Source organism: Mauremys reevesii, linkage group 18, assembly GCF_016161935.1.
Source record: "Mauremys reevesii isolate NIE-2019 linkage group 18, ASM1616193v1, whole genome shotgun sequence".
NCBI classification, from domain to species: domain Eukaryota; kingdom Metazoa; phylum Chordata; order Testudines; family Geoemydidae; genus Mauremys; species Mauremys reevesii.
The window spans coordinates 26,594,454-26,621,576 of NC_052640.1; the positions used below are offsets into that span (position 1 = coordinate 26,594,454).

A 27,123-nucleotide genomic window follows, 5' to 3' on the forward strand; every position below is an offset into this window, starting at 1 on the left:
ATTTGGGGTGGCAAGTTGTGTGCATGTTATTTCTATTAAAGAAATAACGGACTTGTAGTGTCCAGGAGAGGACTTGGCAGTACAGGACAGACATATCTGGGGGGAGGAAATCTAGGGTTGGGGGGTGTTGGGGTCACTCTGCAGTAAGACCCAAGGTGTGGCTGGCTATCTGAAGCACACACACAGACATAGCCGGGTGTGACTTCCATGCCAGAGGCTGTTTGTGACCAGTCCAGGCTAGAGGCTATAGCAGCAAGGCATTGTAAAGGGCACCCCAGGTAGGAGGGCAGGGATGACGAAGCCACTCATTGGTCTGGATTGTACCCTGAGTCTGTCTCACTGAGCGCCTCTCAGTCTTTATTGTATTCATCTGCACAACCCCCTGTGGGGTAGGAAGCACAGTTATCCTCATTGTACAGCTTGGGAACGGAGACAGATGGCTTGTCTGGACAGCATGTGGCAAGCGAGGGTGTAACTTACCTCACATTAGCCTGCCAAGCATTCACTGACGATGTGGACCTGCTGCCGTGCACTAACAGTTCCCTAGTGATCTGTGACCTACTTGTATTTCAAAGCCCACTATGAAACTTTTAGTGCACAGCAGCAGGGTCCACGTGGTCACTTAGTGCTCAGCAAACCCAAGTGTAAATCTATCGTGCACTATTTGTCCACACAAGCCCTAAGTGACTTGCCCGAGGTCACACAGAAAGTCTGCGGCAGAGAAGAGAATTAAACCCAGGTCTTCCGAGTGGCAGGCTAATATCCTACCCACTGAGCCACACTTCCCTAGCTCAGCAAGACCTGTTAGTGGACAACTTGAGTCAAATGCATTATGCACCCAGCTGTAATCCGCTTTGGGGCAAGAGTCCTGCAAGATCTGTGGCTGGGCCCCACTGGAGGCTAAGCAGACAAGCAAAGGGAGAGTGAAATGTGGGAGCATCCTTTATGGCGATGCTCAGGGGGGAATGGCCAAGTTCTGCATAGAATTCCCAGTCCTGGGCTCCAGGTCCTACACAGTGATCTGTGTCTCATTTTGCACAGTCTCTGGAGGTCCCAGCCCCAAAGCCTCGGCTGTGTGCTGCTCTTTGTCGCGTTTGCTGTGGTGTTTTCAGTCTTTCCTCTCAGCTTCCTTTGCTCCTGCAGGTACCTGAACTGGCTGGATTCCTGCTCCTGTCCTTCCTGATACAGCTCCCCCTCCTGCTTTTCCTCCTCACGGATGAGCATATCATTCGGCTGCCCCTGGAGACAGCTGTGCATATCATTTACCTGGGGTTTCTTGCCTCTGAGATCACAGCTGCCTTCTTTGCACTTAAAGTGATGACAAGGCAGCTTGCTACACAGTTCTACCTGAAACAATTTGAGGATGCAGGCAGACCGTGGCAATCGGGGCATAGCGTGAGCCAGGGCAGGGCAGCCCAACCAGGCAGAAGCGGGCTGCAGGAGAGAGAAGGGAGTTGATACTATGTGAACATGGTCCCTGCAAGCCGCAATGCCAGAACCCCCTCCTGCATTAAGTGCCCATTGACTGGAAGTATTTTTTCTGGGAATGCTTTAAAATAAATGTCTGAGAGAGAGTCTATACGAACATCCTTCCAGTGGTGGGAGCTTCAGGGCTAACATAGTTAATTCAAGGGTCTTTCAGATGACTGAGCCAAAGTTGGAGAATGTTGGTGCTGCAGTTGGGCACGGAAATTAAACTGGCTTTGAGTGACAGAAGGGTTTAGCGCCCCACCTCTGGCTCCAGTGGGAGACGCAGGGGGCTCGGCTCAGCACCAATGAAAGGCAGCCAGAGCCATTTAGGTGCCTAATTCCAGGTATGCAGCCTGGAAAATGCTGGCCCTAGTATATTGTGAAGAGTTTGCGTGGCAGACTGTTTGCGCGGCGGAGCTGCCACATGAGGGGTTTACACCCTCTAGCTGCCCTGGAGAGGAGCTCCCCATGCTGCCTCAGAGGGAGCCAACGCAGAGAGTGCGACACCCCCCCCCCCACACACACACACATCCCAGGCCCCTAAATGAGCCCAACTGCTTGAGCTTGGAGCAGAGTGAGCTGAACTTCCCGCTTGCAGAGGAAGGTTTTCTGCTAGGCAGGTGCTGCTTTGCGTGCAGGGAGTTAAAAGCATTTTAAGATTCCAGGAAATAAATTTGTGCCAAATGACTTGAGATTTTCCTAAAACACAACAAAGGGTCAGTAGTTTCCTGCCTGAATGCAGTTCCTGGTGGGAGGCGACAGCAATGGGTTGCAATGGTGGGTGTGTCTCCTCAAGCCAGCGCATTTCATGGGGCCTGGTCTGAAACACCAGTTCACATTCCCCCCTTCAGCTGAATAGTGGCTCACAGGTGCTCTTAAAATTAGACTCAGCTAGTAGGTGCATTTACACTTGAGCTTAAACTTAGTCAACTGAAGTCAGTGGGAGCTTTATGTGAGTGAGGACTGGGGGATCAGACCCTTGTAGATGGTCTTGTTACACAGGTATGTTTTAATATGTGGGGGTCTTAGAAACAAGAGCAACAGTTGCCTGTTAAAGAAAGATGAAACTGTCCTCCTCCTAGGGGAGTGAACACAAAACTCCCACTGATGCATCAGGGCAGGCTGGGCCACAGCACACGTGATTATGACCAGCTGGAAATGCATTGGCCATTCTAAAATCTCAGGGATGGGTCTTTAGCTATTGTACTGAATTCACTGGAGTTCTCTGTGTATATATATCCCTACTGTATTTTCCACTGCATGCATCTGATGAAGTGGGTTTTAGCCCACAAAAGGTTATGCTCAAATAAATGTGTTATAAGTTGCCACAAGTCCTCCTGTTCTTTTTGCTAGTATGAAAAAAGAAGCTGTCGGGATATTGTAGAACAAAGGGTCTACAGAGTTCCAGCAGAGACAGTCACTTACTAAATCACCTGCAGGGATTGTCAGTGCAACCTGCACTCCAGAAGCCCTATTTATTGGGGAAAACACCCTCATTCCAAATCACTCGACTGCCAGGAGGCCAGTTGGCCAATCATTACTGCAATTTTTTCTTTTCCCCCCATTTTTCTGGCAGCTCCCAATTAGTATCAGAACAAATGGAAAGTAGAGGTGGTAGGAAAAGAAAAATCATTTCATAAAAACATGTTTTTGTTTCCCCAGGGCCAATGGACCACTATTTCCATTATTTAAAAGTTTTCACATTTTTTCTGAAAATGTTCCCCTAGAGCAGATCCTTGCAAATATTCAGGCAGCACAAAGGGTGTTGAAAACACTTACATCTGCGTGGCACGGAAGTGACTGCAGAAGGCACAACCAGCACCTACATCCCCCAGCAGCCCTGGTGTAGGAGATGGGGAAGGTGCTGTCAGCTGTAACTGAGGGCTTGTCTACACCTACAGCGATGCAGCGTTTAGTGAAGACGCTACCTATGCAGTTAATCCACCTCCCCAAGAGGTGGTAGCATGTCGACCGGAGAAGCCCTCCCCTTGACACAGCACTCTCTGCACCAGGGGTAGGTTGGTATAACTAAATGGCTCAGGGGTGTGGATTTTCCATACCCCTGTGTGACATAGTTATATCGCCAAGCGTTGGTGCCCTATACCGAGCAAGAAAGCACAGCCATGCACCAGGTCTGAGGGTAGCAGACAAGGGATATAGAGGTCACAGCAGGGGTTTGGGGGGTGGGGGGAGGCCTAACCAGGCTAGGAGGCGTGGCCAGGGTGGAGCAGGGGCACAGCGGGGCTGGAGGTGGGACAGTGGGGGCACAGCAGGGCTGGGAGGTGTGGCGGGGGGGGGGGCACAATACCGGGGGCACAGCAGAGGTGGGGTTGAGATACTGGGGGCACAGCAGGGTTGAGGGGGACTAGGGGCACAGCAGGGTGGGGGGCAGGGCATGATATTGGGGGCACAGCTGGGGAGGGGCTGGGATACTGGGGCACGGAAAGGCTGGGGGCGGGGCACGATACTAGGGGCACAGCGGGGTGAGGGGTGGGGCTGGGATACTGGGGGCACAGTAGGGGTGGTGGGGTAGGACCGGGATACTGGGCCCCGGCGGGGCGGGGCACTGGGGGCACAGCGGGGATGGGGGCGGGGCACAGGGGGGCGGGGCCGCGCCGAGCATTGCCATGGCAGCAGCACAACAAGCCGGGAGCGGCCGCCCTGCCCCTTTAGACGGCCCCTGATCGCTGATTGGTCCCAGTACAGCACGTGAGCCGCGCTCCCCTTCTCATTGGTCGTCGTAGCCATAGGCGCGGCTCGTGACCGGCCCGCGTGGCGCGTGCGGGTCCCGGCTTGGCGCTGCCTGATGCTGCCGCTACGGACCGAGCTGGGCCCGGCGCCCGCGGGGGTTGTTGGGGTCCGGCCGCCCAGCCGGCCCCGGGCGGAGCTCAGCCGCGGCAGCGCGCGTTCCGCCGCCTCCTGCGGCGCGGTGAGCCCGGGGGCGGGCGGGCGGGACCGAGTGGGGCGCCGCGACCCAGCGCGCCTGCGCCCTGCGCCAGCCCCGCTGCTTGTGAGGGAGCCTGGCGCGTGTGCCTGAGCCTGCAGGCAGCCTGGGCCTCTGGCCCTGCCCGGGACACCAGGGGAGGAGCAAGGGTGGGGCCGTTTCACCGCTGAAATCAGGTGAAGAGGCTGTTGGTTTGCCCAGCCTGACAGGGGCCCTTCCCTTTCCCCATGCCCTGCTCCAAGCCTGATGGTGTTTTCAGAGAATTCCCCTTGATCTGTATTCCAGCCCCTAGGGCAAAGTTCCCAGGGGGCAGTGGGAGTCTAAAGGGCTAGCTGGCATGGAATGAATGGGGTAGGCTGGGGTAGCTCTCAGCTACTCTCCAGAATCTGAGCTGCCTTCTTTCAAAGTAAATCTCCAGCTGTTGTGGTTGTGAAGAGAGCCTTGCATCTTGTTATGTACACACTACAAATGCTTCAGCAGCATTGACACATCCTACATTGCTGGAAAGGATTTTTCTGTTGATGTAGTTAATCCCATTTTTCTGAGAGGTGGTAGCCAAATTAATAGACTAGGAGTTAATCTCACTGGAGTGTGAGATTAGCCAAGCTAATGTTTCTGAAGTGCTTAGAGATTATTGTATGAAAGATGCTGCAAGTGCAAAGGATTTAGACCCAAACGTTGTGATTCCAGTTGTCTTTCCCATCTAAGTCATCAGTTCAAATGTTGTATGTGATGCCCAAAACTCACGAGAGGTGTCTGAAATGCATTGTGTGGTGTAGACAGTCCAGTTCTGTTGTTGTCATACTCTCTGACAGTTTCAACTGAAAGTCCCTACGCTGAATGAGCATGACACAACCCCTCATCACTAGAAGTGGGCCTTCCAGGTGAGGGCTGTTGTTTAGGTATCTTCAGTTTCAGACTAGGAGTCCAGCTCCTTCTACTAGTACAGAAATAGTTTATGGGATGGGTGCCCGAGAATCACTCATTGGATTTCTTACCGTAATGTTAGTAAGAGTTGGCTCAATAATAACGGAAGTTACAAAGTAGCCCTGTTTCTCTCCCTCTCACACTCCTGAGCAGTTACTTACCAAGAGTAAGATCTTTACATTCACTGAAAAGAATTTCTGTGTAACTGTCTTATGTTTTTTAAGACTCTCCCCATGTCTGTTTGTGAGCACTCTGTGCACCAGGAAAGAGATGCTAGTAACAGAACCAACACACCAGATGAATTGGAGGGGAATGAGAGTGAGGAGAAGGCTGATGAAGATAGCGAGAGGGAGGAAGAGTGGGATACTGACCTTGAAATAGAAGGTACAAAACATCCCAACTGCCCTGATTTGTCCTGTATCTGTAAAACAGTATCAAAACTGTCTGTGAACATGCACTTTTCCCTGATCTTCTCTAGGTGAAGCGTGAATGTAACCTTAATTCCTTTTTCTTTCTCTTTACACAACAAAGCAAAACCAAAAATAAACAACACCCCTAGGCAAGGCCATCCTTAGGTGCCCTAGGCAGCTGCATGCTGCATACATGGCAGCACCAGCCCTGATGACCTGCCCTATCCCTCCCTCCCTCCCCCCCCCCCGATGGACTGCACCCACTGCAAGGGGCAGGGCCGTCCCTAGGGGGTATGAGGCCCTGGACAACTCCCTCCACCCTGCCTCTTACCCTTCCCCTTGCTCCACCCCCATTCCACCTCCTCCCGCAGCGACCCTGCGCTCACTGGCAGCGATGGGAAGTGAAGAAATGTGGCCTTAGCCCGTTCTACTCCGCCAGCTCCCAGCCATGGCGCTCTGCTTCCTACCACTGGTGAGTGCGGGGAGGTTGGGGAAAGGACACCCCCCGCACTCACTTGTGGCAGGAAGCAGAGCGATGCGGCCCTAGCCTGCTCTGCTTCCCCGGCTCCAGCCGTATTGCGGAGCGGGCTGGGGCTGCCGCTTCCGCCAGTGAGTGTGGGGAGGATCCCTTCCCCTAAGCCCCTCCCCGGAGCGACATGGCTGGGGCTGGGGCGAGGGAAGCGGAGGCAGCTGCTCCTGGCCCCTTGCTAATCCCCTGGGCCACTCTAAGCCTGCGGGGCCCCCAAAAGTGCCCCCCCACAGCTCCTGCCTCCCAGACCCGTGTGGGGACTGAGTAGAGCATCCAAATGGCTAGGGACAGCCCTGCCCCTAGGAGAAACTGTGCAAACAGTTTGTGGTCTCATTCCCTGACTAAAAAGTTGGGAGATGGAAAAGTTAAGGTAAAGTACATATGCTCCCTTGTTCATTATGTTAAAATTCTTAATGACCCATTACACATTATTAATATTTTTGCAAATCTAAGGCCACCTCATTCCTTGTATGAGTTATATGGTGAGTCCAGAATGTGAAAGGGTTTCAATCTTTTATTTTTATATAACTTGCTGAAATAAAAGTGAAGCGGAGGTCTGCACACAGAACGCTTGCTTTTAATCTAATTTAAAATTTAAATTAAACATTTACCTTAAATATTGCTTAAATTTTTACAACTTTATTTATATAATTTCTGTTACATGGCTTTTATCTGTATCACTCGGAGAACTCACTGAGCAGAATGCAACTTGTGGACTGAGGGCTTGATCCAAAATCAATTTGAAATCAATAGCAAGACTCCCGTTGATGTCAGTCTTTTTTTTTTTTTTTTTTTTGGATCAAGCCTCTAATGAGGCAGGGATCTTGTAAGTAATTGTATGTGATCATGTAATTAAAACTGTATCAAGATGCCTACACAACAAGCAGCAGGGTCAAGTATGTGTGGACAACACTGCTTTCCTGAGTCTTGCCTCACTCTGCTCTGTTAACTTTGAGTGCGTGGAGGCTCTGGGGAAGGTGCTGCAAAGAAATATAAATTCTTTAATTTTTTGATAAAATTATTAATTTGGAAGTGCTGTTTTTTGTTTGTACAGCTTGTTTTCTCCATGTCCGTTGTCCATTTTTCTAATATAGAAACCAAGGAATCTTTTGACCCAACTGGAAAGACCAGATACATAGCAGCCTGCCAACTATATGGAGTGGTACCCATATCCTATTTCCTGCGTCACATGAAGGACTCTGAGCTGATTATGAAGCACCATGGACTTGGCCCCCAGGTAACAGTTACAGAAAATAAAATAAATCACTTTTCCCTTTGGCACAATTAAGGCTGCAATGTGTGCGCTGAATTTATATGGTGGTTATGCCAGTGGCTAGGGGGGTGTTTCTGGGTGGGGGAATAACGTACTAATTAAACTAATATTAGCTTTTCACTCTCTTGCTTTTGTGGTGTTTATTATGTGGAGACCAGCATTAAATATATCACGTTTGGGTGTGAACAAAATAAAACTGGATGATCTATTGAAAGTTATTGGACAGGCCAGAACAAGGGGTCTTCATTTAAACCTAAGAAGGAATAATACATTTAAGAATTTCAGCAAAGAATGGCGAGTAGGGGAAGTGGCTAAGCGGGAGAGGGAGTGCAGTGAAACAAGATAAATGTATTTAAGCAAAATGAGATGCCACATGAAATTCAGCACATTTTAAGGGGAATTTGTCAGCTTTGTCATCTTGACAGCACCTGCTGTCCTTTCGGTGGGATGGTGGATTAGATTTCTCCACACCTCACCCCACAAGAATGTCCAAGGCTTTGTGATAAGATTTTTATCCTCCCTGGATGTACAAGGTTTTTTTGTTTATATAATATGCATATGTATGTCTGTATGTTATATGGTTAAAATTCATAAGTTTAAACAACATTTTAAAACTTTTAAAAGAAGTTCTGCACGTAGGTTAGTGTCACAAGCCCAACGTGGATAGGACTGTAGTTGCTTCTGGTTTTACACAACTTACTTTGCAGGAACTTTTGGCTCATAGGCATGACTCATGCCGTAAAATGCAACAAGCCTTAATACTCACCTGGGATGGTAATAAACATGGTAGAATTAGGAAAATTAGAACTGAAGTAGACCTATTAGATCCCTTTATCCTCTTACTCCTTTCACTGTATTTAGGCTTGGAGAGTGCAGATTTTTTTTTTCATGGATAATGTCAGTCCATTTCCTTCCAAACTTAAAATATTTTAATCAAGTCAAGTCATTTATTCCACACTTAATGGCTCTAGATTGGGGTGGCCAGCCTGTGGCTCTTCAGAGGTTAATATGAGGCTCTTTGTATAGGCACCGACTCCGGGGCTGGAGCTACAGGCGCCAAATTTCCCATGTGCCGGGGAGTGCTCGCTGCTCAGCCCCTTGCTCTGCCCCCACTTCAACCCTTCCTCCAAAGCCCCCACCCCTTCTGCAAAACGTGCTGGGTCCTCCCTCCTCTCCCCACCCTCCAGAGCCTCCTGTGCATGCAAAACAGCTGATCATGGCAGGCAGGAGGCGTGGGGCAGGAGGGCTGCTGACATATTACTGTGGCTCTTTGGCGATGTACAGTGGTAATTTCTGGCTCCTTCTCAGGCTCAGGTTGGCCACCCCTGCTCTAGATCCTAGGAGTAATAATAGAAATAAAATCCAAGTGGTACTTATCCTAGTATTAGTTATTGATTGCTTGATAGAACTGACAGTGAATGAAGGCTTCAGGTGTCCTTGAGTTGAACAAATCTGACATTTTTAACTTTCCCTCTCTCTATATTATGAATATTGGTGGTAAACTTTTTTATTATTTCTAGGTGGATGGAGAAATAACTAATGACACTTACCAACTCAGATTGCATCCTTTTGAACTCTAACTATATTCTGCATTGCTTTTTCCAGTCTAGTTTTAAATCACTCACACAAGAGGGCTTTGACTACTTTCCTTAAGAGACAGTGGGTTAGATCCTGCATCTATTGAAGTTGTTGAGAATTTTGCCAATGACTTCACTGGTAGCACGATGGGACTCGGTGGTGGTGCTCTATTGAATGCAGCTGGAGCCCTCTGCTGCACGTAGAGGTCCTTTTCTTTCCGTTGTGTTCTTCAGAAATGCAGCCAGGGCCTGGAAAGCTTTTGTCAATCTATATATTCTTGATAGGTTAAGGAAAACTGAAATAAGCAAACCACTAAAAGTGCTCATTGTACCGAATAGACCGGAGAGTGACCCATTATGCTGTCATGTGTTCCAGGGTGCCAAAGCTTTATCTCTTTCCTTGATGACCAACACCTCCATCGTAAAGTTAAACCTGAGTGATAATTGGCTGAATGGAGACGGGGCAGCTGCAGTTGCAGAGATGTTAAAAGAAAACTGTTACATTTCAGGTTTGTGTCTTAATTCAAAGGTAATTCCATTGTAAGGCATGTATCAGAGTGTGGCAATACGGTTTTGTGAGAGGAGGAAGTTCTTGTTTGCGTATTTGGCTGATTCCATTGACTTCAGTGTCACTGCTCACATGAGAGAGGGCTACAGAATTGGGCCCTACTTTGAAAAGTGACTACTTAAAATAGTGCCTTCTTATTCAGCTCTCCCCGTGTGTATTCATAGCCTTTACTTTCGTGAATTCATGTCTTTACTCCTGTTATCCCCACAAAGCCAACAGCGTTCTGGGAGAGGGAGCTGAATTCTCTTCTGGCTCATGAATCAGTAATGGAATTGGAATTTGGGAGAACAGTTGCAGAATATTGTTGGAGATGCATAAGGCAGAAAAAACCCATCTTAACTTTCAGATTCCAGGTTGAGTTTGCTAGACTGGCAGTTAGAACAACTGTCTTCTAATTAGGAGCAAGCGGAGCTAAGCCCCCTCCAAAGTGCTCCAGCCAATACCTGTTCTGTAAGGACTGGGCTAGAGTGACAAAGTGGACTTTGCTCAGCTTTGCAACACCTAATTTTAGGTGCCCTGCCACCCATTGGAATCCACATTCCTGAGTTAGGTGCACCGGCTCTCCAGACAATGCATGGGGAGAGTTACGTGCCTAAAAAATGGAGCCACAGAAGCTGGCAAGCTGAGTGGGCAGCTGCCGAAGCTGGCCAGTAAAAAGTGGCTTAAGGGAGGTGGTGATGGTGTTCCCTGTATATCCAGTAGCCCAGTGGTTTGAGCACTCACCTCCGAAGTGGAAGAGCTTAGTTCAAATCCCAAGGCTGCCTGATCTGGAACAGGACTTGAACCTAGGTCTCCTACCTCAGATATCTGAGATCTCGGATGGGTGAGGTTCAGGAAGCTGGAGTAGCACTAGCCCCAACAGTTGGATTCAGAGGTGTAAATGGCAAAGCAGGTGAGGGAAGAGTGTCTCCCCTTTTCTGTGCACCCTCACCCCCAGTTTATCACTTTGACAACCTGGTAGTTGGGAAGGTAGGAAGCAGTGGAAGCAGGCAAAGAGGGGATGGGCTGGACACTAGTGTCTGCAGCTTATTTGGGGCACAAGCTGCCATAGTTTTACTTGTAAATTAAGTACATTTGCTCTGGGAACTAATTGAGACACACAAACACGAAATCCTCCATGCCATTTTTACAGTCCTTTTTCGGAACTGCATTTTAATATATAAATATTGATATCTGTTGAGTCAATAAATTCTGATGACTGTCTCAAGACCTTAAACCCTTGATTAATATTTACCTTGAAAGACAATAGATCTTGGTGTCCTCTAAAACCTGATTTCAGTGTTTGTATTATAGCAAATAATCCAATTATGTAACAAAAGTAACTACTGATTAAATAAATCTCTTAAGCCTACAAGTGACAAGGTGGGGGAGGCAATATCTTTTATTGCACCAATTTCTGTTGGTGAGAGAGGAGCTTTCTAGCTTATGCAGCGCTCTTCTTGAGGTACAGTAACAGTGTTTCTTAAACTAACATTTTAAATAGGAGATGCTTAGATTTGAGGGGCAGAAGGGGCAGTTTGAGATTGTCTAGTCTCACCTCCGGCACTACAAACCATAGAAACTCATGCAGTAACTTCTCCATCAAGCCCATAACTTCTGTTTCAGCTATAGCATCGTTTAGAAAGTTATCTAGTCTTGATTTAAAGAATTAAACTGATGGAGAATTCACCACATCCCTAGTAAGTTTGTTCCAGTGATAAATTACTCTCACTTTTTTAATAGTTTGCACCTTCTCTGTAGTCCTTATTTGTCTAGCTTCATCTCCCATCTATTGGTCTTTAATCTAGCAGAAAAAGGCAGAATGAGATCCGTCTGCTCTCAGAAATCTCTTCCCTAGGGAGGTATTTGTAGACCATGATCAAGTCACCTCTTTCTTGCATAAACTAAATAGATTGAGCTTTTAAAATCTCTCCCTATAAGGCAGGTTTTCCAGTCCACTCATGATTTTATAGACCTCTATCATATCCCCCCTTGATCGCCTCTTTTCCAAGCTGAAAAGTCCCAATTTTATTAATCTCTCCTGATATGGAAGCCGTTCTATACCCCTAAGCATTTTTGTTGGCCTTTTTTGAACCTTTTCCAATTCCAATACATCTTTCTTGAGATGGGGCAACCACATCGGCACCCTGTAGTCAAGATGTGGGCATACCATGGATTTATATAGAGGCAATATGATATTTTTCTGTCTTATTATCTATCCCTTTATTAATGATTCCCAACATTCTATTTGCTCTTTTGACTGCCGCTGCACATTCAGTGGATGATTTCAGAGAACTATCCACAGTGACTCCAAGATCTTTCCTGAGTGGTAACAGCTAATTTAGACCCCATCATTGTATATATATAGTTAGGATTATGTTTTCCAATGTGCATTACTTTGCATAACTTCTTGTAGTTCTTTTCTGAACTCTTTCCAATTTTTCAAAATTCTTTTGAAAATGTGGTTTCCAGAATTGGATGCCGTAGTCCAGTAATATTTTCACTAATGTTCTATACAGAGGTAATAACACCTCCTTGTTCCTTTTTGATATTCTCCTGCATGTACCCCCAAAGATTGCATTCACCCTCTTAGCTACTGCATTGCACTGGGAGCTCATGTTCAATTGGTTATCTGTCATCTAAGTCTTTTCCAATGTTCTTGCTTTCCAAGCTACAGTCCCCCATCTTGTAAGCATAACCTCTGTTCTTTGTTCCTAGATGTACGGCTTTGCATTTGGTGATACTCATGCATTTAAACGAGACTGCCTTCCTGAACAATCCAGATCACTCTGTAGAACTGAGCTGTCCCCATCATTATTTACAATTCCAAGTAGCCTGTGATTAACCAGCTCATCTTGTTTACCCTTTTTAAGCAGTGGCACTACACTAGCTTTTTTTCCAGTCTCTTGGAGCTTCCCCAATATGCCAAGCAGGGCTCAAATTCAACAGGGAAATATTTTCAAACCCACAGGAGCCCCAGTGCCACCACCGCCCGCCCTGCAGCTGAAGCCTGGAGCCCCAAATTGGGTGTGGGGGAAGAGAGGGGCGGCCTGGCTCTAGCTGCCATAGCACAAATTCACCAACGAGCTTTGCACTAGACTGTAAGAGCTTGGGGGGCAGGAACTGTCTTTCCCTATGTGTTTGTGGACCACCAGGCACAATGTGGCCCTGATCTCCATGGGGTATAGTCAGAGCTCCATCAGCTGCGTCAAAATCGCCTTCTTCACTATACATTTGGGAGAGTTAACGGTAATTGTCACACTTACACACTTGAGGTGGGCAGGGGGAGTTAAAAACTCAGTCAGAGCAAAAGCCACTATTTCAGCTTTTCTTAAAAAATTAAAAATGAATGATTTTGGGGAGGCCAATCTCATAATTTTTGAACTTTGAGGATTGGCAATATTGCTGTAAGAGTTTTCCATTGCAGCGGACAGCAGGAGGTTTTTCTGACATCTCCCCTTTAGCTAAATGGTGATTTTGTTCTTGGGTTTTTTCCCCCTCTCCCAGATGTTGATTTATCTGACAACAGACTTGGAGTTAAAGGAGCCGCGGCCCTTTCTGCTATGCTTCTGGAGAATACGACAGTTGTTACCCTTAAACTTTCAGGAAATGAGTTTAATGACCATGCAGCTAAGTACCTAGCCGATGCCCTCCCGGCTAACAATAAAATGGAATCTCTGGATCTGAGTCACAACATGCTTGGTGACACATCAGGTAAAGCAGTGTCTTTGTAGACCCCTGCGTTGTATAGTGTTATCCTGCTGCAAATTCACACTCCAAGTGGTGAAAACTGAACTTCTCTCTTCTCCCAAAACCTCCTTGCTTCCTCCCACTTTTGTAACCACATAAAACTCCACCATCCTTCTTACCACCCAGGCTCATAACCTCTGTGTCATGTTGGAATCCTTGCTCATTAAACATTTACCTCTTCCTCTAAAAATCCATCCTTTTCTCTCTATCCACCATTAATCTTGTCTTTCTGCACCCTGGTCATCTCTTGTCTGCCACCTTTTGAGATGTTCCATGTTTCATTATGTCCTCCACAGAGAATGGATCAGCCAAAAATATCTCCTCCTCCTGCCACTCAGAGCATGTCACTCCCTTCTTTGAAATCCTTCACTTAGCATCATCTCAGTTTCTGCACTAAGCTCATGTTTCTCACTATTCACCTTCAAAGTCCTGAAAAAGCTCCACCTGCCTCCATCTCTGCCATCATTGTCTCCTGCTCTCTCCAGACCTAATCATCTTTTCTCAGTCCAACTCTAAGTTTTCTCTTTATGCTGGGATTCACTCCCTCTCCTCATGTGCCGAATGGCCTTCCTCACATCGTTCAAATCCCTCCTTTCAAATAACTTCTCCCAGGAGGCCTTTCGCTGAGAACAGAGTGAAGAACTGGGAGAAGAGGCGAGCAGAGCGTAGAAAATTGGGAAGAACAGAAAACCCAGGGGAAGGAGGACAGAGTCTGTTTAGAGATAGAAGAAGAGGAAGAAATAAGGATGCAGAGCAGAGAAAAGCAAAGCAAATAGAATAAAAAGGCCGCTGCTTCTGATGAAATAGGGAATGAAATGAGGTGATCTGTCTGGGACTGCAGGCATTGGGCAAATATCGATTCATCTTTCCTGCCCTTTAATGTGTCTTCATTTTTAGATCTGGAAAGAGGGGGAGAGGATGTCAAGGGATGGGAGTGACTATCCTGTCTTCCCTGACCCTCCATGGCGGTCAGAACTGCCTGGCTTGAACCTCTATTACCTCTCACCAAAGGCCCCCCCTCCCCAGATCAGTCAGGTTGTGGAAGGCAAAAGGGGGGGCTGTAAAAGAGATGGTTGAGCTGAAGAGAGAAGCAGGATGAAAGGCGGGATAGATCAAGACAGGGAAAATGGAAGATGTGAGTGGGAGAGGTAGAGGGAACCAGAGAGAGTTCATTTCTGAGAGGGGAAAGTGTTGGCAAAGCAAGAAGGAGAGATGAACCATGATGCCATCTTAAGCATGGCTATGTGGCTGCATTACCTATTTCTATCTGTCTCATGACCTTTGACCTCTCTCTAGAGTATTCATTCACTCCACGAGATCCATCTCTACTTCAGTAGCCTTTCTTAAGATCATCCCCATTGCAGAAATATGTAGAGCCGTGACTTGGACGTCCACTCCTACATTTGCTGAACACTGTGCAGTCACTCGTGCCTCCGCTTCTGATGCCATATTTGGCTCCACTGTTCTAGCTTCAATCTTAGACTCGACTCCGAAGCCCCCCTCCTTCCGTAAAGGGAACTGCTTAATCATCCTCTAGAGTGGAGCACCCATAGGGATGCTACTCGATGACGGGACGGTTACTCACCCTGTGCAGTAACGCTGTTCTTTCAATGTGTGTTTTTGTGGGGGATGGTGAAGAAGTGGGTGTTAGGTGGGATTTGACTGTGGAGCTGAGAGGGCTTGGAGACTCGGTTTTGGAAGGATGTTCAGGGATAAGGGGCAGCCGGAAGAAGGCAAGGAGAAGTTGGGGAGGGAAAGTGAGGGGTATTTGTGGAGAGGGTGCAAAAGGAGACCAGGTCTGGGGTGTAGACTGGGCAGTGTGATGTAGGGCTTGAGATTAAGGGCAAGACGTTTGAGTAGAATTTAATGGGCAAGGGAAGAATGTCCATTGACTTTCAAATCCTTCGCCACCTATAGCCCCCCACTGAAATCTGTGGGAATCCCCTCCCCGTAGAGCCCTGAGGGGCAAGAGAGTCTTTCTAGGCCTGGAGGAGGTTTTGTATTTTTTTTCCTCCTTACTTTGATTCCTTCCTTCCAATCCTACTCATCTCCCTCCCTTCCTTCCTCCTTCTTTCAGGGTCACCCGTTCGTTACTGGCTCCGTCTCTCCTGATTTCTCAGTGGTGAGCTCTGGTTTTCCTGCAGGCTGATGCTGTGTCCCTTTCCTGTCCTCTCTGCGAGCCATTCTGCACTCTCTTCCTCTTTTTCCCTTCTGGTCTGTTGCTTTATCTCCTCTCCTGAGATGATGTCTTCTTCTCTCTCTCCTCCCCTCTCCTCTCCTCTTCTCTCTCAATCCAATGAGACTGAGACTTCTGCAAACCTCTCCTCTCTCAAGGGTTGTAATCTCACTTGAGGGGAGCACAGGGGGAGGAGGTTGAGGAGAACTATTTTGTGTGTTGTGTAGGTGTACTCACTACTCTTCTCAGCCCCAGCCCAGCCCCCTGCTCTGCTTTTTTTTTTGCTTTTTGGCCCTGTTGTTTTTTGGGGACTGGTTGTTGTTTGTTTTGTCTTGTTTGTGTGCTCAGTGGTCTCTGACTACCTGGGGCCTGTTTTCTGGCTCTTCCTGCAGCCCCTGCTCTGCACTTGAGCCACGAGATGCATAAAAGAGAAAAATCTTCTGTTTTAATTTCTCACCCAAAGAGTTTCCTACGCTAATCTGAGCTTCCTGCCCAGCTGAACCACCTGATCCTTTCCTGGGTCTTTAAAAATGTTCTTAATCTGTTTCATAAGGTGAGCTTCTTGGAATGGCAATAGCAGAAAACACTGGACTAAAGGAGCTTAATATCAGCTGGAACTACTTCCGCAGCCAAGGAGCAGCTGCCTTAGCCAGAGGCTTCGAGGTAGGAAATCTGTGTTATCTCCCATTTTTGCACCCTGTAATACTCATGTTAAGCTTCATCTGTTTGGGTAAACACTGCCATCATGACCCGAACATAAAAAACTGTGAAATCTGGAAGTGTATAGGCCTTGAAATCGGAGAGATAAAAATCACAATTTAAAAAAATTAAATCTTGATTTTTATTTCTATTTTGCAGTTTGAAGTTCGTTAGTTTCTTCCCATTTTATAGTCTTAAATTGCTGAAATGAATGTTTTATATAATTTCCAACTGTTAGTAGAATTTCTGATTGTATATAGTTTCCCCCTCCCCTCCCACTGTGAGGTTTCACACTTAAAATGCTTATTGAAGCTGAAAAAGACCAATCCAGAGCCTTATTAACATCCTTACTGTGAAACCAGCACAAACGCACACACATTGATAAGCAAACCGCCTGGGCTATATTCGCCATCAGCCGACCTGCACTTCCACAAGCCGAGAAAGCTGAAACATTTCAAGGCTGTACTGCTCCCTCAGGGTATGCAGTTTGACGTTGATGGGACTTGTGCTCCTAAATCATTTAGGTGCTTTTGAAAATCCCACTCAAGAGGACTTAAATTTGAGTTTAGGAGCTTAACTTTAGGCTCCTGGTTTTGAAAATGTAGGGCTGCGTGTATTCAAAAGTTAGTAACTTTATTAATGTGTTGAATAAGTCTAAATAATTTTACATCGTTAACATTGAATCATTTTGTTTTGAAGTGAGACAGACTTCACACTGCTCAGACACAATTTTAACCCATTGGTGAATGGGTAGGACTATTCATGTTGTTAAAGTTCTATTCTGATCTGGTTTCCAGGATCAGGGCCTTAATTTTCAATATTTTTATTTTTGTCTATAGCAGTTTTATAAAATTCAAGTAAAATCTCTTACTAGAAGTTGCATTTTTTAAAAAAAAGCATTCATAATTTAATTCCTTGCAAATTTAAATTAAAATTTATAAATAGCATACATTTTCAAGCTATTTTATAAAGCCTGAACCTGACAATGATTTTTTTTAAATCAGATGATTTTTTTTTAAATCAGATGATTGAAATCTATTCCAGATTAAATTAGTAGTTCAAGATTAAACTTCAGACTGGAATTTGTTTCTTAAAAAAAAAAAAAAAAAACCACCTTAGGAAATTCCATTCATAAAACTGGTGAGTACATTAGGATGGACAGGAAATCCCAACGTTGAGGCTGTGTGTGCAACTTTACTTTTGCCCAGTTGTGCATGTGCTTTATCATGCTGTTTTTAATTCTCAGATTATTTATCTAATACGATACATTGTGCTACATTTTTTTCCTACCATTTTATATGATGCATCTTGCAAGATTGAGGAGGAGGGGGATCCAACAAGAGAAAAATGAGCTACAGAGGAGACACAATTGTTCACTTCCTTATTTTCATTGTGTTTTTTTTGTTTGTTTGTTTCTGATGAAGATATTCTGCCTGGCTTTTGTGTGTGTATTTGTAAATATAGGCAGATATTGACATTGGAAAGCTCGGATTTTGACTTCCTTGTTTTGCTGGAAGAATCTGAGGTGAAGTGACCAATGAGCTCATGACATCAGAAGAAATTGAGACCTAAACAGTTGAAAGAGGAAGAGATTTCTAGTCAGATTGTTTAAAACCTGTGGGTTTTTATTGATACATATTTAATTCAAGCTGCCCACTCAACATCAACACCCCTTTCCTTTCAGATGAGGGCTGCCATTATCTAGTTCAGGAAGCAGTTGCCCTGCACAGAGAAGACCAGGCTTGATATTCCTGAAGGAACTGCCCCCACTCCACTAGAAAAGCATCTTAAAAATCCTTCCTGACTTTGTGATTATTGGGGCTGATTGCATGATATTTTGGTGTCTGACTCATGACTTGAACTATCCGGGTTAGTAGGGTGACCACATGTCCTGATTTTTATAGGGACAGTCCTGATTTTGGGGGCTTTTTTCTTATATAGGTACCTATTACCCCACCCCCACCCCAGTCCCAGTTTTTTACACTTGCTATCTGGTCACCCTACAGGTTAGCAATATTGGAGGCATCCAGACTGAGCTCACTGGCACGATCCCATCCCAGACTGTTCACTCAGCGCTCTTACCCTTTACTGCTCCTTCTTTAGCTGTCATCCTGCCCCTTTTACAAGGAGTTGGACCAGGTACTGCGGACTGCGCTGAGCATGGCACCAACGGTGTGGATCTCATCGTCCTGCGAACCGTCCAGTAGCTCCCTCAAGGAAATGTGCTAATTAGCCACTAGCCCCCCCCTTGGCCAATAGGTGTCCCCACTGCACAATTCCCCCACTTGTGAGATTCTTTCTGGGCCCAGCTTTGTGCCATTCTATGAGACTCACCTCCTACTTGCATGTGATATTCACATCAAATTGCAGCTGCGGTTAAGTCAAGAAGCTGCCAGACCTGTGAGCTACAGGTGGGATCTTCCAAAGGAGAGGAGAGGGGTTGAAGGAAGAGGGAAGCCTGGCACTTTAGGAGGGTCATGTAGGGAGAAGGAATTTTTCTGAGGTTCACCCACCACTAGTTACGGTTGTTGGTATGAAATGTCCTTTGCTCAGTCTCTTCCTCTCGCTCACTTTCCCTCTGCATTTATTTTTAACTGTGTTTTAGAAGCATGGGCCATGGAAGGTCATTCTGCCAGGGCGACGCAGATGGCTGTTTCTGTCCCAAGCTACAGGGAGGTTTTTTACAGTAATTCTGGCTTGTTCCATAGGCAAACGTATTCCTCAGAGTTCTGGACCTTTCCTACAATGGCTTCAGTAACAATGGAGCAGCTGCCCTGGGGGAGGCCCTTAAAGTCAACAATGTGCTGGAAGAGCTCAACATTAGGTGAGTCAGGCTCAGATCATGATGTAATATGTCCCCTGCTTCAAAGTGAGAGCACCCCCGGTGCTGAAACCCTGAGCAGCCGTTGATCTCCGTTTTATGTATAAAAAGGGACGGTCTTGCTGGCACTAAGATGACAAAGGGAGTTTGGCCAGAAAATTTCTAGCTGGGTAAGATCTGTTGGCATCTGTTATTTACTGCCCTGCCCTCAGTCATGGCTGCCAGGTCCCCAGCTCTGTAGTCAGCCTGGTGGCCCCAGAGAAAGCTCTGGTGTAAAGGAGTGAGGAGGATTACTGGGGTCAAGGGGACATCGTGATAATCTTAAATTGGGAAGGAAATAAATTGATTCCATCTGGCTGGGGAGGATGGATGGAAAGAAATCTAGGGATAAGGATCCAGGGTTACTGGCACCTCTGGAAATGAGAAGAAAAGTGAAATGGGACTTCAGAGTTTAGAGGGCACCTTGTGCAGCAGGAGAGAGAAATCTCCAGTTTGTGCTCACAATGAGAGCTGGACAAGTTCCTTTGTTCTTCAAAGCACTTGCTGATGTACTTGGAGGCCTGGGACTGGCCTATATACTAAGGATAGTTAGATGTGAGAAGTATAAATAAATAATAATAATTGGAGATATTCCAATCTCCTAGAACTGGAAGGGACCTTGAAAGGTCATCGAGTCCAGCCCCCTGCCTTCACTAGCAGGACCAAGTACTGATTTTTGCCCCAGATCCCTAAGTGGCCCCCTCAAGGATTGAGCTCACAACCCTGGGTTTGGCAGGCCAATGCTCAAACCACTGAGCTAGATTTGATCAGGCGCACAGTGGACACGTTATGCTAGGAACCAATTCAAAGAGGAGGCTGATTGGTTCAGCAAAGGGACAGTCAAGAAAACAAGAGTCTGGTGAAGTTAGTGGGAGAGCCACGAAACCGGGTGATTTTCAGAGAGATGCAGTTATGGAGACCATGAACATAACCAGAAATGGTCATGAGACAGGCTGTGAGCAAGGGGGTAGTGGCCAAGGACTCCCTGCAGTGTAAAGTCCCACAGGCGAGCTCGCCATGACCCTCCCATCCCAGTGCATTAGGTGCCAGTGGGATCTAAGCTCCGACAGAGCAGGCAGTGGCTGCTGCTATGCTAGGGGCTACCTGGAGATACTTACGAAACTAAAATTTCAGGGAACAAACACTGAGGTTTTAATTGTCACACTAACAATAAAAACAAATGCTCAGAACTAGACATGAACTAAGCAGGGCCAGTCCGAGTCAGTATTTGGATGGGAGACCTGCAGGGAAAACTTGTGCCCTTCAGGAAGTGGTGTAGCTGCGGAATGCTGTGCTGCTGGAGCTTGTTCTTCAGATGAGATTTAAAACCGAGGCCCTGAGCATTCAGGGTCACTAAAGATCTCACAGCACTTTCCGTGAGAGTAGGTACATTAACACAGGTGTCCCAGACAGATACGTCTACTCCCTGCAACTTCAACTGGAGATGGAATTCTTTGTCACTTCCTCTCCTTCAAATTGCGTGTAGAGAGCTGTTAACCTGCTGCTATTAATGCCCCTCCAGATGTGTCCGCATGTCAGTGGTGGGAGAGGTGGTTCCCTGTACCTTTTCACAAGTTTGTAAAGCATGTTGTCCTCCTGTTGCCCCTACTGTAGTAAATGTCTCCATGACAGTATGGCCCTGGCTGGGTGGGGAACATGGAATGAAAAATGTAAGAAGTCTCCCTTTTCTCTGTTCTAAGCAATAACCGCATTTCAGTGGAAGGAGCTCTGCGCTTTGCAGTAGGCCTGAAAGAAAACCGGACTCTGAAGAGCCTTAATGTGAGTAGCTTTTTTAAGCAGACATTGGAAAACACAATAAAGTGTATATTTAACCTGTCACTGGCATGAGTGCTCATTGAATCAGATCCTGGATGAGCCATTCTGCAGCAACAGCAGTGGAGCCTTTAGCATCAGTCTGTGAACTGCGGCGTGCAGATGGTCTCATGTAGACAAGGAGTGCTTGTATTCAACCGTCTTTTGAATTCAAGTATTTTATACCCCTCCCCCTACATGAGCCAGAGCCTGCAGCCTGCTGCTCCCTGTTCTGCCCTGCAGTCTAGCACCTTGCCGTCCAATATGGAGGGTGATCTTCCTGGCCTCTGCTGTCAACTCCTTACCTGGCAGTCACATTTGCTGCACACATCTGGGAGCTGGAGGGAGAGGTGGTGAATGGCCATTGGTGTCTGACCTGTCCCTCAGCTCAGCACAGTGGGGCAGACACTCTGCTCTGTTCGTCTTCCTTTCCATTCCTCAGACAGCACAAAGGGAGCTCCTGACACTCAGGCGAAGAAGGTCATGGAGTGGGGTATGACCAGGTACTGCATCATAGATATTCCCAGCTGGTATGTTGCTCTTGGGGACCACTGGCAGCTATCCTATGGTAGAGTGGCCTCCAGGGTCAAGCAGAGAAATATGGCTCCATAACCCGCTCCCTGACAGCTTACCCCTTCTTCCACATTGCTGCATCCAGCTTCCGCTGGGCAAAGAATCTTGTGCTGGTGTAAAACACACAGTCAAGGTTAGTTACACATCCTTGAACCTAAGATACGCATGGGTAAAGTCAGCCAGTGATGGTGTGAAAAGGAGGAAAGGCAAGGATGGAGCCTTGTGGGAACCCCCATTGAAAGATGGGATGGGGAGGAGAAGAACCAGGAGATAGTGGAGTTGTGGATGCTGAGGGAGGACAAGACGACCATAATAAGGTTGTGTGGTTGCTTTAGTGAGGCCTAGGCACATCCTGATCATCCCAAAAAGCTACTTTTTTTTAATACTTTGGTTCTTGTAGACACGAGCTTTTCAAATAGTCATCACCATCCATTCTTATCACTGTGAGTTCCTGCTTTTGTTCCATGCCCATGGCATGTGCCTGAAGACACTTGAAAAGGATGATTTTGCTCTGTAATACAGCTGCAGTTTGAGGTGTGAGTTCCAGATATCAAAGAAAGGCGCATTAATGAAAAGAACATGCAATCTGTATTGTTCCTATTGTTGTTTCCTGTGTCTGCCTTTAGATGGCCAGAAATCCCATGCAGAGTGAAGGCTGCTTTGGGATTCTCAAATCGATACAAGCAAATTCCGGGGCCGTGGTAGAAATCCTGGACTTCTCAGTAAGTGTTAAACAGCGGGGGGAAGGGGCAAGTTTGGTCCTTCCAAAGGAGACTGGTCTGAACTGTAAATAACACAGTGCTATCAACGTGAATTACTGCAGTGCTATCATTGCAGGCCTCTGTGAGCTAAAGGACCATATCTGGGTGGGCCCCCAATTAGAAACCATGGGCACCTAAATACCTGTCCAAACATCACCCTTGGATGTTCACCATGGCACGTAGGTGCATAAATGCCTGATTCATGTGCCTACATGCCAATTTTGAGTGTCCAGCGCTAGGATATGGATGTCCAGGTGCATAGGCATTGCCCTTTACACACTATACTTGGCCTTGTCCTACTAAAACAGCAGAACCTGGAGAGAATTTGAGCTGCTACACATCCTGAAACCTCTGGAAAAATCTGTCGCACCTGGTCTGTGAAGACCCGAATAGTTTTATAAAGATTTGTGTCCCATTTTCATTAAAACTAAGTGGCCCTCAGCTCATAATCCTAGAGGATTATGAAGGCCCCAAAGTCAGAACATTCAGAATGATTGTTTCTGCAAATAGCATAGTTCCACCGCATTGCAGCTATGCAACATGGCATAATAGCACATTGAACAAAGACCAATATTTGTAGTTAGACGTATTGTGACTGAGCTGCAGATACTGTGGTACCCATAACTTAGCTGTCTGACTTGTGTAGTTACATCATAAACCACCATCTGGTTTTAACAGAGTGTCTCCTTCTATTTAATGTTTGTTTGCCAGAAAGTGATAGACCCCTTCACCTGGTGAATGCTGTGGCGGTTATTATAAAACTGCCTCTTTTCAAATGTTTTTGTTGATGGCTTATTTTTAATTTATAAAGAAAAACACAGGTTATAATGGTCTCTTAATTATTAATAATAGAGCAACAGTTGCTCCCTGTTCCTTAGTGACCTGTTGCATTCTGACTGGCTGAGAACAGATGAAATGTATTCTTCAGCCAAAGAGAGACCTGGCTATCCTGCCTGTCCCAGTACCCCCTTTCAAATGCTATTCCTCATGTTCTTACAAACCCTTCTCCTGAGCCTGCTCTCTGCTCCAGCACTTTCCTGAGTCCCTCCTCAGGCTTTGTGTGAATTCTGCGGACAGGCTGCATATTGCATTTTCTACCTCTCCCTTATGCCATGTTTTATGCATTTCAGCCACTTTGTGCTCTGATCATTCTAGAGACACGGCCCTCAACAGAGTTGTGAGTTGCTTGCTTGGAATCTTATGTCCTCCCTTTTTGACTTGTCAGCTGCTTTTCACCCTTTTCCTCGTCGTCTTTGTGTTTCCAGTTCTTCTCCTGACAGTTGGCGCTAGTTTGTTTCATGTTTTGTTTTATATCCACCAGAGCTGTGGCATTGCCACTTGCTGGTGAACTGGTCGATGGCTCAGGATACTGAGCTGAAGGAGCTTTGTCAGAGCTTGCATTAGTTGCATGGATGCCTGAGAGCAAGAATGTGTTGTGATGCCTGTCTTTGCTGTTGTGACACTTACGATTTACCTTCTCTCAAAAGGTACTGTACGCTGATCTGTGATGCTTTCTCCCTCTAGGAGATCCCTGTGAACAAAGACTTTGCAGACCTGTGTGATGCTGTGAAAATGCTTTTCCCAAATCTTCAGATCAGACATGGTGGAAATGCAACATTGCACAAAAAAGACCAACCGAAGGTTGAGATCCAATCTTGGTTCAGTGTGGAGGGTGATTCATAGAATCCCTTGGCCTAAAAGGAACCACTTCAAGGTCACTTTGGGTAGGTCTGCACAGCCTGCGGAAGAGAGACTCCCAGCCTGGGTAGACAGACTTGGGTTTGCAGGGCTCGCGCTAGTGCTCTAAAAATAGCTGCGTAAACCGCACTTTGACGTTACGACTTGGCTTGGCTACCTACCTCCTAAGGCTTCAGAGCCCGAGCTCCCGCCTGAGCCGCAACATCACAGTGCTGTCTGCGCTGCTATTTTTAGAGCACTAGCGTGAGCCCCACAAACCCAAGTCTATCCACCCAGGCTGGGAGGCTCTTCCACAGGCTGCCTGGGTAGACATACTCTTATCTATGCCCCTGCACTGTGGCAAAGTCCTGATATCACTGACCATCTCCAAGCCTTGACGTGAGGCTACAAGTGCCTCCCATGGAAACATTTGCCATTCACTCAGTGATGTCATTGTTAAAAGCTTCTCCTTGCTGTAGCTTGAAATTAGTTGGACTAGATTCGCTGCTGTGACCTGGTGCTGGATCTCACCAGCAGGGCGTTCTCCTGGTGCAGGACAGTCCCCAGTGGGTACAGAGCCGGCATAATTAGCTTCTTTCTCCTTCAGCCTTCTGCACAGGGCCTTTGTCAGGGCAGGCGGGGGCTTGCCTGGAATACTCTGTGCCCAGCTACACCTTCTGCTTGGGGCCGTAGCCTGTTGCCATAGACTAGGGCAACCTGAAGAGTCCATTAATCTAGGCTGGGGCCGTGACTAACATAGAACCAGACCCCAATTCAGGGAGCCACAGTCAACTACTTTTCATTGATTGTAAAGCCAATAGGAGCCATTGTGATAATCCAGTCTGACCTCCTGCATAACACAGGCCATAGTATTTCACTCTGTGATTCTTGCATTCAGCTCATATCTTCTGCTTGAGCAAGAGCAGATCTCTTAGAAAGAGCCTCCGGTTTTAAGGCTTTGAGAATCCACCACACCCTAGGTAAGTTGTTTCAGTAGCTAATAGCCCTCAAACCTTATTTGGAGAAAACGAATGGCGTAGCGTATGGAATAGGACAGTATCCCTTTAAATAGTTTGTGGGCCCTCTAGTGTACTCCGTGTTCTGTGTCTTTGTTTCTGGCAGCTTCTAATCAGAGAAGCAATATAGGTAGCTAGACGTGGAATGTTTGTGTATATTCAGTAAACAGGGTTATTTGGGACTCAACTGTGTTTGTGCAGATTCTTCATATTTTATTTGTTTTGTGAAGACCCAACAGATAGCATAGTGAGCAGGGCACTAGACTGGGACTCAGGAGACCTGGCTTCAGTTTCCAGCTGAGGAAGAGATTTCTTGTGTGATGTTGAGGAAATCGCTTAGGCCTTGTCTACATGAGAAAGTTCCACCAATTTAACTTAAACTGGTTTTTAAACCAAGTTAACTAAATTGGTGCAAACCCCTGTGTGGACACACTTGTTTTGGTTTAGGTTTTGCTTAGGTTAAACCTGTCCCTAATTGATTTAAGATGAACCAAAATAAATCTGATTTATACCAAAATAAGTGTCCACCAAACCTTTTTACACCAGCTTAACTAACCTGGTTACACTTGCTTATGGCAAGATTTTAACTTTCCCATGTAAACCAGTCCTTACTCTACACTGTGCCTCGGTTCCCCGTCTCTGAAAAAGGGATGGGATACCCTCACAGGAGGGGAGGGGCTTCTGAAGATGAACTTCATTAATGAGCGTGAGGTGCTCAGACACTGACAGAGGGGGGTATATAAATATCTAGGTAAGTAGATTATTTACCCAGCTTCAGATCCCAGCCTTTGGATCTCATTCTTCCTTTTTCTCGGAGATAAGAGAGCTCTGCTATCAGAAATCTTCTCCCTCTGTAGGTCCTTGTAGGCTGTGATCATCCCCTCTTAACCTTTCTTTGAATTAACTAAATAGAGCTTATTTAGTCTCTTGCTATAAGGTAGGTTTTTCCAAATCTTAGATCATTCTTGCAACTCTTTTCTGAGCTCTCCCAAATTTATCAACATCATTTTTAAAGGGTGGACACCAGAACTGGATACAATATCCAGTAGTAGCCTCACCAGTGCCATGAACAAGCCACCTCCTCTCTCCTATTCAATATTCTCCGGTTTATACATCCAAGGAGTCAGTGCCTTCACTGTCTTAGCCACCACATCACACTGGGAGCTCGTGTTCAGTTGGTTTCTGCCATGATTCCTTAAGTCCTTTCCCCAGTCACTGCTTTTCAGGGTACAGTCCCCATCCTGTAATCTCTGTTTTTGGTTCCTAAATCCATTGCACCTTGCATTTGGCTGTATTAAAATTGTAGCACCAGGAGGTATCAAAATGCCTGGAAATCATAAAACAGCACAGGCACACAACCTTAACTCTTCCCTCAGTTTGATAACAATAGCAACTGGGAATGTAACAGTACCTTACCCCTTCCTCTGTGCCCATCACAGCTTCACATCAGCATAAAGTTCTATGGACCCTTATGGTGCTTTGTGTAGAACCATTGCTTCATTGTCCAGTTTTTCTAACAATCCCACAAAAATTGGGGTCAGGGCGAGCCCAGCTGTACAATAGCAACCTTAACAAAGTTTGGGCTGAGTGTGAATAAATGGTCTTTTTCTATTCTGTAGGTTTCCCAGGAATTTTCGTAACCCTACATGTGCTCAGTGGAGTCAAAGGTCTTCCTTTTATTTGTGACTGGAACTGGATGAGCCTTGGACACCCCAAAATATGTGACCCTTTGATTAGTCCTTCTTTTGATCTATCTTGCATTGAATGATGGGGACAGTTACCATCTATAAATTGCCCCTCCCCAGTCCCCAAACAATGAAATTTTCTCCAAGAGGCACCTTGTTGAATGTGCCAAAGTATGAAACTGCCCCTACCATTGTCCTGGTAAAATAGGTTCCTGATATTCTGGATTTTGTTGAAGCTTCACTATTGGTACAGAATGAATGTGTTTGTCCTGTTCAGTGTTGTGGGGAAATCTGGTTGTATCATCTGTGCTGGGGGGATAGTTCAGTGGTTTGAGCATTGGCCTGCTAAACCCAGGGTTGTGAGCTCAATCCTTGAGGGGGCCATTTAGGGAACTGGGGTAAAAATCTGTCTGTGGATTGGCCCTGCTTTGAGCAGG

The 27,123-nt window shown here is 46.4% G+C and overlaps 1 protein-coding gene across 1 annotated transcript in view; it reads left to right on the plus strand.

Annotated features, from left to right (window-relative positions):
- Positions 1-26,778, plus strand: part of LRRC74B (leucine rich repeat containing 74B) — a 42,124-nt gene extending 15,346 nt beyond the window's left edge. Inside the window, exons 5-14 of the mRNA XM_039505578.1 lie at positions 5,566-5,725; positions 7,375-7,517; positions 9,507-9,639; positions 13,185-13,391; positions 16,157-16,266; positions 19,011-19,126; positions 20,863-20,941; positions 22,174-22,269; positions 23,833-23,949; positions 26,621-26,778. Coding sequence (XP_039361512.1) covers positions 5,566-5,725; positions 7,375-7,517; positions 9,507-9,639; positions 13,185-13,391; positions 16,157-16,266; positions 19,011-19,126; positions 20,863-20,941; positions 22,174-22,269; positions 23,833-23,949; positions 26,621-26,641 — 1,182 coding nt within the window. The 3' untranslated portion in view covers positions 26,642-26,778. The remainder of the gene's footprint in view (positions 1-5,565; positions 5,726-7,374; positions 7,518-9,506; positions 9,640-13,184; positions 13,392-16,156; positions 16,267-19,010; positions 19,127-20,862; positions 20,942-22,173; positions 22,270-23,832; positions 23,950-26,620) is intronic.
- Positions 26,779-27,123: the final 345 nt, after the last annotated feature.